Genomic DNA, 12065 nt, shown 5'->3' with positions numbered 1-12065 from the left:
GTACAGACCTGTTTATTGTCATAGGGAGTTATGCATTTATTGCCTGGTCTTACAGGTCATTGTCTGAAGTATTGATACTCACAGCCCTATTCAATCTTTTGTGTGTATAACTTCATATTTTAGCTAACAGTTATTAGAAATGGGACACAAATAAAAACATGCTGATACCTCTCTGAGGAAAATGATACCTTGAGCTAAATACATTGGCTTCAGAGAATGTAAGTGTAAACGAAACGCCCTGTGTGTGAGTGTGTGTGTGTGAGCCCAGGGAGGGGTGCATATGGAACTGATTGGATTGGTTGAGGGAGTGAATTCGACAATAGGAGGAGTCACATACGACGCTCGGGCGCTATTCTGTTCTGTTCTTTGCTTTGCCGCTGAGATTCTAATGCAACGGAGCCCAATTACGCTCAGATAATGCCATCTCAACTCTTCCTTTCAGAGCATGCGGACCTGAGGACCACATAAACGGCATGGGCACAGACACAACGCCGCATCGTTCATACCCAAACCTCTTCTTGTAGATAGGAATTGTATTTTCTTCAGTCACTTCAGATGGAAGATCTCGAGCAAGGAGGAGCAGCCTCTCCCCGAGCCCAGCAGCTCATCTGAACGCGAGGGATCGGATCTGAGAAAGCGCAGGTGTGCCCGGGGTGCTTTCAGCTGCTTCTCTCTGAAGGGGAAAGTATCAGGATTTACCAGCCGATGTAACATTGAAGGACACTTCTGAGAGTAACTGGCGAGGAAGAAGGGGAAAAGCTGCAAACTGTGACAGTCGGGGGCTCGCGCGCAAGCTCAACATATCACTGGATTCTACATTTATACCTCAAGAAAGATGTCATCTCAGACGAGGATTAAGAAGGACAAGGAGATCATTGCGGAGTATGAAACGCAAGTGAAAGGTATGTTGGCATGTCTTTTATGCATCGATCTGAGGAGTTTAGATGAACATTATTTCACATGGCCTGCAGGGAGATACTTGGATGTTTACTGATCCGATTCATAACCTGCTTCTCTAAATAAACAAAGATTAGGCTACTTTGTTTTGCCCGATTGTGTAAAAATCAAGCTGTTTTTACATTGATCCCTTAAAATTAGCAGCTATTTTTGTTACTAGAGTTACTAGTAGCCTAATCATCCATGTTTTCAATTTAGTAGCCTATCTATTTATTAAACTAGCTACTTATTAGATGATGGTAGTCTTATTCCAGCACTCAATCTATTCTGTAAGTTATTAGTATTTTTTCCATTACATAGGCTACTACTACCAATTATTTTTCTTCTAGGCCTCACTAGTCAAATGTAAGTAGTCCATTGTTACTGGTAACACATTTGGATCTGTGGTTCTAATATCAACTATTACCTTCCAACTAGTAATGTATGTTTTCAATAGTTGTGGTGCCTATTGCATTCATGCTAGTAATTATTCTATAATTTTGTGATTAATGTAGGCCTATTAGATTTTTCCTGTTTATAACTTTCCCAATAGTTAGTAGTATCGACTTAACTAGTACTTATTTGTTAGATAGTACTTGTTAGACACTAGAATGAATTTGGGTTGTTGCTAGTAACAGTTATGATTTTTCTATAGGAAGTAACTAAAGTAGCCATTCTGGCTAGACTCGTAAGGAGATAACTACTTTGATAAGAGATGTTGCTAGTTGCAATTGTGATAAACTCTCTTGTGTCTTGTAAATAGGACAGCAATGAAGTCCATGCAGTGGTTTGGCATTTTTTCATCAAGACTTGATTGTCATATTCTGACTTCTCGCAGCCAGTTTTTACCCAAATGTTTGACTTGGTGTTTGTCTGGCTGAAGTTGCTGCTTTGTAGTCATCTGTCCTGTCCTCATGTCAAAAATTATAACAGCGTTAGTAACTTTGATTCTGTTGACATGGGGTTTTGTGCAACCACAGGAATGGTTTCATATATTCAAAGGTGTTTTATTGCAGTGACTTGTGCGCTGTTGCACATAAATCCCTGCTATTAATGGTCTGCACATTAAGTGTTTGTGCATACATTGTTTTGGTGAAAAACTAGAAGGTTGGGTGAGGTTTTTTGTTGCTGGCAGGGTAGAATGGTGTATTGTATTGTCACCCTCTCTGCACAGATGGGTGGAACTTCAAGGCGACCAGCGAGCTCAGTTAATTCTTCTCCTTTGTTTACAATTTACTTTTGGCAGATCTAGTATTAAAGGGAAAGCAACAAAGACCATTAATACATACATTTATAATCAATGTGAATGCAAAGCCTGTGTAAAGACAAGTATTATAGTGATTAAGTGAGGATGAGATGGTGATCTGTTGTTGTGAACAAGATGCATTGCACAGATGTTATATTGTTCCCTCCTATTTACAAGAATCTTTCCACCTCAGTAGAGTCCAATGCCAGATTGTGTTTGACTAAATGCATCCATTCACAAAGTATTTTAACAGCTCTAGTGTGTGTAGAGTATATTTGTTGTTTGTTCGACTGAGCTTGTTTAGAAACTAACTAGGTTTGGTTTGAAAGGGCGTTCCAGAAGCAGTTCATTGATTGGCTACTCAACAATGACGGTGAAGGTTCAAAGGACCCTAGCCATTAAAATGAAAAGGATGGATAATTTGTAAACTTCAGAGAAAGGGTGGATAATCACTGAGATTAGTCATTAATTATTAATGGCTAATAGTATTTAAATAACACTTTACCAGTTAGCATCCATTTAAAACGAGTTTCCTTATGCAGCAGAGCAGGGTTTGGTCATTTTACTCAGTTTGTTTTTTTAATATTCCACATTTAAAACTGGTGAATTCCTGGGATTAAGTGTAATGTGATGCACACTGAATCTGCGGTGGGATTTACAAAGTCTGTTTCTCTACTCAAGGATCCCTTCACACTAAACGCCTGTGATTCTCGCTTGAGTAGCTTTTGTTAAAAGAGAGTCTTGCCCCTCAGTGTTTGAGAAGGCCACATGGCTCTCAAGCATAGAGAGGCCTGTCCCATTCTTTGGATTTACATAACTTGTGATCTATAATACTGGCACTGCACTCTCTTCTTGAACAAATGCCATTAACATTAAAATGTGGATCACCCCCTCGTCTGAAATAAAATGGTACCCAAGAATTTTGAAAATGCCAGAATGTGTGTATGAATCCAGCTGGACTTGCTTACTTCAGTTGAAGTGATACATTTTTATTAGTGGTAAAAAAACAAACACCAATAATAATGATTATTATGACATTTTTTTTTAATACTGTATTTGCTTTTGTAACACATTTGGTTTGGTGATCTTCAAATTCAGAAGGTCACAGACCATAGTCAGTCTTTGTCAAGAGCAGATCTGGTGGTTACACAAGGGAGATGTAGTCTGGAATAGTAATGAGCTTTATCCTCAATCTTTGGGAGTTTGAGCAGCAAGCTACGAATGACACAGAGTGGCTTGTTAATGATAGACGGACCCCAATGACACAGACCCATGCTGGGGCTCTGTTAGCTGATGGAGACACTTCGATTTTCTGTAATTACAGCAAATTAACTATATTAAATTGATTGGACAAAAACACCACCAACAATATAATCTTGATGTGGTCAAAAAAATCATGTAGCTCATTTGATACGTTTCTTTGTAACAATCAGTAAAGCGTTTGGTGAATGAGATCCAAATATACATTAACACAAACTGCCCTACTGTCTGGCACCTTTCTGTTGATGTAAACCCAAGAGAACGGTCGTGAAGTAAAACATGTGAAGTGAAGATCCAGAGACATGAGCTGGTGAAGGGCCGCATATATCAGCTTGTTGGTGAATGAGCTGGTATGTCGAGCTGGACATACATCTATATAATCATAATAGAACATTTCACCTACATTATGTATGAAAAGGAGGTTGGAAACAGATAAGAAACTTAAAAAAAATATTCTGAATAATTGAAGTCACTATGAATTATGTAAGAATGAAGATTGAAAAGATGAAGGGTAAAGAAAAGAAAGAAAGAGCTAGGGTGGAGAGATGAGAATGAGGAGTAATTTGCACACACATCTTTTAAAGGGGTCATCATGATATGAGAAATCAAACTTGATCTTTTGACATATAAGAGGTCTTTGCACTATTAGAAAATCCTGCAAGTTTCATAGCTTAAAACATCCTCCCAATTATAAACAAAGCATTTATTTAATCAAGCTCCAAAAATGTCTCGTTTTGATATTGGAGGATCTGTGACGTCTTACAGGCAAAAGCATTTGCATATGCTTGCCTCCAGAGCAAGATGAAATCATTTACTTACAGTTTGTGCTGTCAGATCCAATGTGGTTGGCTGCTTCATCTGTCAACAAAAGTATCTTTGCAAACTCTCCATTACACATCGACGAATAGTTATACATCATTACACCATAGGCCCCGCCCACTAGCATTTAAGTCACTTAACGGCTTTAAGGATTCAAAGTTTTGTTTTTATTTTTGTTTTTGGGGTTCTTAAAGGAATAGTTAACCAAAAAAAGATAATTTTATCATTAATTACTCACTCTCATATTGTTTCAACACTGCATAATTTTTAATGATTGAATTTTATCAATTTTAATAATTAACAACTTAAATTTTAGTCCTCCAACAAAGATATCACATGCGGGTGATTAAATGATAACAGAAATATATATATTTTTTGTAACTGTGAGACTTGTATAACCCCAGGGGCCGCAAATACTAACGAGACACTTCAGTGTTCTTTCATGATGTCATACTGGTAATGATATTTAGTCCAATTTTAGTCTTCATTAATGCATACAGTCGAATCACCATGTGAATAACAGAGCAGCAATCACCACATTGTCCTGATAAGTTCCATCTCTAGCGTATGAATCCAGCCAGGTAGCAATAACTCACACCGTGACACAAGTGATTTAAATTTGCATTTCATTACGAGCTTCCTGAAACGGCCCTAAAGAGACCTAACCATCGCAAACCAATCACTGTGCAAAAAACTAGCATAATATGCATGCTGGTAAAATCCCCTGTTAGGGTGATAAACAATCCTTACGAGCAGCTGTGAGTAAATTAGCATAAACCCTCCCACTCCCTGCTCGTGCATGTTTTTCATGTGGAACCTTGGTTAATTAAACAGAAGCACCGTGCCCCTGACACGTGCACATGCAAATTGCATAATTAATGTTTTGAAATTCACAGGAGCCTTTCAAGCTGTCAAGATGAGTACAGAAGAGGGTCAAATGCAAATTCAATAAATGTACTATTTACTTGTATTCAACAATCAGATTATCACATCCAGACCAAATGAGATTACACTATTGTGTGTCATAATTTCTTAATTTTTGCCCCATTATGCTATTTTAAAGGATCCTAATTTTGTTTTGGAGTTCTCCTACAATAGGTTTACATGCATCCAAGGTTAAAAAAATAAATATATTTTTTAATATATAAATTGCACATTACCTAATTTCTCAAAGAGAGAAAATGATTAGTCTCTTTAAACCCCTCCTTTCCGAGCGCCTACTCTGCTCTGATTGGTCAGACGTCCCAGCCTGTTATGATTGGTCAACCGCTTACAGCGTGTGTCAGAAATGAAGCGCCTATTACCATATCTGAATTTCAGCTCCAGAGGCTTCCTCAGCACTTGATACACAGTAAGCATGTTTACATGCACACCAGTATGCTGATAACTCACAAAAATAATTTTACTGAAATAACCTGTTATCCAGGTGTACACGCAAAACAATGACTCAACAAGCAAGTAAACCACATTTACAAGACTTTATTAATAAATCATGTTATTTCTTGGTAGTGACGTCAAAATGCAATCATTTACGTATCTGACTCTGAGTATTTCATTTGTCGGTTGTGATGTTAAATAAAGTAAACTTAAATAAACTTACGGCTCATATATTATCCTCTCATGCAGTTACAGATGCAGCATTTTGACTGTACCACTTCTTTTTATAAGAGAGCACTCTCATAATTTATTTGGGTCAATAAAGAGTCTGAGTGTGTGATATATTTCCTCCTCCCTTACTGCAAAACACTCGCTCTGTCTGGATGCGCTTAAATCCACAGTAAGAGCGCGCTTCTGTCACATATCACACATGCGAACTTCAATAAGCTGACAGAAAGCAGGTTAATGTGTTTACATGTGCTTAAATTGGCTTAAGGGGCAAAAATCTAGCTGTGACGATCGGTTTATGCTTAAGCCGTTTATGACCTTACTCTGATGAAGGAAAACGGGTTAACGCGTTTACGTGATCACATGCATTGTCGGCTTATTAAACATAATCAGGTTAAGAACATGCATGTAAATGCACTCAGTGATAAGAACAATGGCGTCGGTTTATCAATTCCAGTGCGAGTCCTTATTCTTCTGAAGTGCATGCTTCAACTTCAGCTACAACCAAAGTGTATGAGGCGGGTCAAAGTAGACGTCGTTTATGGGCAGCCAATGAAGACCATAGGCTGGCATTATGCAAATGTGTTACAATGTTACGTAGGTATGTAACAGGAAGTGAGATTGAAATCGCTGACGACTCATTTCAGGAGTTCAAAATCGATTCTTTCTTTTAGGAGACAATACGTTTATTTGTCATGCTCTTTGATCTTTAAAACTTTGCAGACATTTTACATGTACAAACAGTTAAAATACTGCATGAAAGGATAATATTTCAAAAAGCATAATAGGGGCACTTTAAAACTTTTTTTTTTAATGTTATTCCAACTGTTTGATTTTTTTTTTGATTTTTTTTTTGTGAAACACAACTAAATGATTGGCCAGAGTATCAGAGGTTCAAGCTGCTCTTGGAAAGCGGATGGTGATTTGTACTTCTAAGCCCCAAAAAGGACAAAAAGCAACATAAAACCCTCAGGAAGGTTGTCAACAGGAGTCACACACTATAATTCTTCTGTAGCCATAAGAGAGCTTTCTCTTTGTTTAAAATCTTTCACCCTAAAATCATATTCGTGATCGCAGACATTGGTGCCTTGAGATGCTTCACTCCAGATTCAACATTTATGGTTACTGTCTGTTTAGTTGTATGAAAAAAGAGCAGCTTGGACATCCTTCTAAACATTTACTTTTGTGATACACAGAAGAAAAGAAAATCATATACAGATTTGGAATGACTATTTTGTTCCTTTAAAATCAGTTAAAAGATTTACTTTGGGTGATCCATGAACCAGAGATTTAATTGAAAGATTTAATTGAAAAATGTTAGAAAAATAGGAAATATTCAGTGTTTACTATATTGCAGAGTTTTTCACTCCTGATTGTTTTTCACAGCAAAGTTTTTGGTCATGCTGGTGCCAATTAATTGTTTTATTTAACACTGAGTTCATTGTTAGATAAAGACACCATCTATTTTTTAACCTTGTTGGATAGTTTTGCAAGACACAAAACCATAATAGGGAATTTAATGATGTAAGAAAAAAAACTATATTCCTAAATGTGATATAGCTAGTTTCATGTGAAGGCAGAAATACTTTACTACAAGTTCTACCAGTTTTTTTGTTTAATGTTTAGTTCTTTGTCTGAGGTTTTCTCAGAATTCCTACCATAGTAATTTAAAACGTTTAAAGTTGAAAGCATGCACGTACTAAAAAAAACAGGTTTAGCTTGATAAAACAGGTTTAGCTCTACCTCAGTTACTTGTTACTCTCAATGCTAAGAGACAAAATGAACAGTTTTGTCTGTCAACTTTCCCATGGTTTATTTCCTCAGGTCAGGTGCTGTTAGATTCTTTCTAGATTGAAAAAATTAATGTGCAGGTTGATGGATTGCTAGTTGACAGTTTGATCTTAATGAAACAAAGTATAATTGGACCTGATCAAACATGTTTTAGGTGGCGTTTGCACTACATGAGATGCGTTATTGCCTTGAGCAGGTTCTAGAGCAAATTGCTAGAGCAAGTGCAAGGGAATGGAACAGACAAATGCAACAGTTACGGCAGGATGTTCAAACATTGTGAAATGACAGTGACACAATGGCCAAAGATGTTTGAATGACTATATGATGCTTTAAAAGGGATAATTGAAAGCTTTATAAATACAAGAAAAGTAAAAAAACTAGTAGACCTAGTCTTGTATTGTAACACAACTGTTTAAACATCTGTGCTTCAGTGTCTGTTTTTTCTTTCCCTTTTGTTTGAACAACTTTTCATCATATGTGGCTTGTGAATTGGTCTACCTTCTCTAAATCTGGGTTGTAGACCCCGCTTGACCATACATCACACAGCAGGAATGTAAATGACAGGTTAATGTGATACAGGCCGAGTGGCCAGGAGTGATTCATGGTCCAACCACACACAAACACACTCACAGGCGAACACACCACTCAATAGTTTGTGCAGGGCTGCTTAGTGCCGCACAGTTATGTGATTCATAGAATGCCCTTCCCATTCACTCTCAATGCAAGCAGACAGTGACTATTGCCATAGCAACCAATATTCAATCAAAGCCTTGTGGAAGAATGTCCATTGGACCAAACCATCACTGACCAATATTTTTTATAACCTAGTCTTGTTAAATTCATATTCATATTAATAATTGTTTTGAGTATATTATTTGTTTTTTTTATATTTCTCTAAAATATATTTTATATATATATATATATATATATATATATATATATATATTTAATAATAATAATAAATAATACAATAATAAAGTAATGGAAAATAAAAATATACTGTAATTAACAAAAAAATGAAACCAAATTAAACCTTTTTTTTTAAGGTTACCTGACAAAAGTTTATTCTTTTAAACTTTAATTGTATTTTTATTGTGTAGAGGTAGTTGACAGCTTTTATGGCCTTTCATTTTAGAGACTATTTTTTATTGATTTATACTTCAATTTATTCGTCACACTGCAGGATCAATTCAAATGAACTAGCCAAAAAGGCAATTAAAATGTTGAAAAGAGAAATGGCGACCTTTTAGAGGACATGGTGTATGTTTTGCAAATTATAACTCAAACTCTTGATATTAGTTCAAGTAAAAGGGACACGTTCTGCATCAGCTACTCACAATCTTGAATTTGCCTGAGACCCTTGATTTCCTCTCAGCTGGTTGCTTATTAATAAACATTTTTAAGACCCAACGGATGAGCGCCAGGCCAAGGGCCCCAGAAGGACCAGGGGGCTGTGCACCTCACCTCCGTCCAAGCTGTTCAGCTGCCACACAGCTTTATTTGCATTTAAATAGAGAGGCTCTGAGTGGAGAAGTATAGCTGGAGCTGTAGAATTGGACTTTTTAGTCTTTCCCTTCACGCAGAGGAGCGAGGGATGGGGAGGGTGGATGAGGCTGTTTCCTGCTTGTCCTCTCTCCTTTTCAGGCTTGTCATAATCAGTGTCAGTACAGGGAGTGTGTTATGTAATGGGTCAGGATTTGGCAGCGAGGGCCTGCCAGCTTCCCATCGCCTCTTTCAGTAGCAAGGCAGGAGAGTCCAAATACCTCCTGTTACATCCCAAGATAGGACGTTATTAGTAGTGGTTTTATTTTGCATGTGAAATGTCTCATTGATTTTGAATTTGAATGGCAAGAACTGTAGATACTTTGTTTTCCTGGCGGTTTAGAACGCTATACATGCGTGTTTACATTATATTGGTAATCTCTCTCACAGTTTTGAGTAGTCAGAGTTTGGACTTGACACAGTCTAGTGCATTTTTTTTTAAACTTATTTATCTGGCTGAGAATCGACCACTTTGAGAATGTTCAAGAAGGTCTGATGAACTATAAAGTGGAAAAACATGTTTTCTTTTGCCTTTTAAGCTGCTAACTGTCATCTTTTTGAGTATAGATATGAAATGGTTGTTTTCATGAATGCTTTTGAATATGGATCTAATGGTCTCTTTTAAAAGAAGATGCTCAGCAGATTATTGCAGAAGTGAAAGTACTTCAAAAGGTGAAAGTGTAAAAAAAGTTAAGGTTTACTGTAAAGAAAATAAACGGAACTAAACATTATATTATTAAGTGTCCCGCTATCAGGACCCCTGACAGTTACCTGGAGGTTCCCTGTCCTGCAGTTTAGCTTCAACCCCAATTAAACACACCTAAAGCAGCTAATCAAGGACTTCAGGATTACTAGGCTGTGTTCGAAATCGCCCCCTATACCCTCATTCTCTGTTCCCTACATTAGTCCACTAATATAGTCTACTTGAAGGAGTGAATAAAAACGAGTGAGTGAATTCAGACACTGAGTGCGCCGGAAGGACTGAGCTTTTGCATAGTTTGTGCTTGTTGTCTAAAAATCACTTACCAAACTGGCAGCTCCATTAGTTATGAAAAGATTTATCCTGAACTTGTCTTGAAAACTATAAACCTCTAACGATTTAATAATCAATTAAGAAAGGAATTTATACCTGTATGATATTACGCTGCACCCATATTGGACCAGCGGTTTGAAAAATAGATGAATGGATTATTCATCTGTGGACACCATCTTCTGGTGGGGCACGGGAATTCGTTCGGCGTGACCCTCACAGTGCATTGTGGGTATTCTCTAACTGTTGAGCGTACATCGGTTGTACACTCATTATTGCGGTGCATAATTGGATTGAATGAGTGCACTCGATGACATCCACAATGGTTTCGGACACCACTACAAATGGCTGTTCCCTCAAATGGTGCCCTGGGGCGATTTTGAACACAGCCCTAGAAACTTTCAGACAAATGTGTTTACTATAGGACTTTGGCACTCCAGAAGCTGGATTAGACACCCCATGGGCTATGGTTTATCTGAAATAGTTGATACTACAATAATGGGGGTTATGCTCAAGAAGCTTCCTTATTCTGTAAAACAGGTTGCATCACTTCCTGTGTTTTGTTTGTGCTCCGTTAAATATAGATATGTTTTACTCAAGATGCCTTCAAGATGAAAATAACCTATGTCCATTGCAAATGCACTAAAAGTTGAATAAAAAAAAATGTCTTCTTCACACTAACATTTTGATATTAAAATGGAATTAAACACAAACAATAAAAATAACTAGGTAGGTTAGGTGATTACATCAAACGTCCATAGATATCGCTGTCAGTTCATATTTCACTTTCTCCGACAAGCTGATGCGATGAGACCTGTTTCCTGTTTGTTCATGTGACGTTCGACATAAAGCCTATTGATGTGGTATGGGGGGGGGAAACGTGCAATTCAAACTGCAATTCAAATAATTGCACTGCAGCGTCGGTTGAAGACCAGGCAGAATAACACAGGAGAAAATGGAGGGAATTTGTGTAGACTTTATCAAAAGTACCAATTTTAAAGATGTAACTTAGAAAATGCAGTGTGCAATTATGCATGTCTGGTTGTGGAAATTTGGTTTGCTTGCTAGTACCAACATATCATCTTATTTCAAAGATTTGCACATTGTGTTAACCTTGTAAACAACCCAACTCTAAAAAATTGCATAAAGCCAAAATGAAACTCCCAAGTTTTCAGACAGATTTTGCCATTTTTGTGTCAGTATGCATCAGATGTTTGTGAACAGACTGTGTGTGGTCCGTGGGTGTGCTGTCTGAGTCCGAGTCTAGCATGACCATATTCAGGCCTTCTCTTCATAATTGCATCGATGAAGCCCAAGACGCATGACAAGAAACTCATACAAGTGTGCATACTTCAGTACTGCTTTAAATCACTTATTGTGGTAATGTGTGTTGGTCATGTGATCTGAGCTTTGTTTTAGGGCTTGAATTTGATTTATTTTCTGTCATTTTCCATGAGTTTCCTCCTCTGTGATCTGAGTTAAGGGGAGAGCAGGTGGTTTGCGTTTTTGGCTGGGGTCCTTGGCGCCAGACAGAGTTTTAAAACCTCAGCAATGGCTGGGGTTCAGGATCCCCTTAATTTATATCGAGTGCTCACTAGAAAGATACGGCCCCAAATTATCACTGATAAGCTCCACACAGCCTGAAGGTAGAAGTAATGGTACTCAAATACTAGACTAATTGTGTTTCTGTCAGGACCACTACCGTCAAATACGACTGACAATTAGCATACAGTGTGGATTGGCGGTATGGTTCCGTTCTGGGCGAGAACTCAGAGAAGAGCAGGGAGAGCAGCAATAACCCCCCTTGGGGTAAACAGAACAGAACCAACATGAAAG

At 37.6% G+C, this 12065-nt stretch overlaps 1 protein-coding gene across 3 annotated transcripts in view; it reads left to right on the top strand.

Moving 5' to 3' along the window:
- The first annotated feature begins 338 nt into the window (after window positions 1–338).
- Window positions 339–12065, top strand: part of srgap3 (SLIT-ROBO Rho GTPase activating protein 3) — a 92838-nt gene continuing 81111 nt past the window's right edge. The window contains exon 1 of one of the 3 annotated variants that reach the window (XM_082137351.1): window positions 339–902. In XM_082137351.1, the coding sequence (XP_081993477.1) occupies window positions 836–902 (67 nt within the window). In that variant the 5' untranslated portion in view covers window positions 339–835. The remainder of the gene's footprint in view (window positions 903–12065) is intronic. The other 2 variants (XM_082137350.1, XR_014197414.1) reach the window with 2 other exon arrangements.

This window comes from Leuciscus leuciscus, assembly GCF_965113295.1.
Source record: "Leuciscus leuciscus genome assembly, chromosome: 14".
NCBI lineage: Eukaryota > Metazoa > Chordata > Actinopteri > Cypriniformes > Leuciscidae > Leuciscus > Leuciscus leuciscus.
This window is presented reverse-complemented; position numbering and strand designations above follow the sequence as displayed.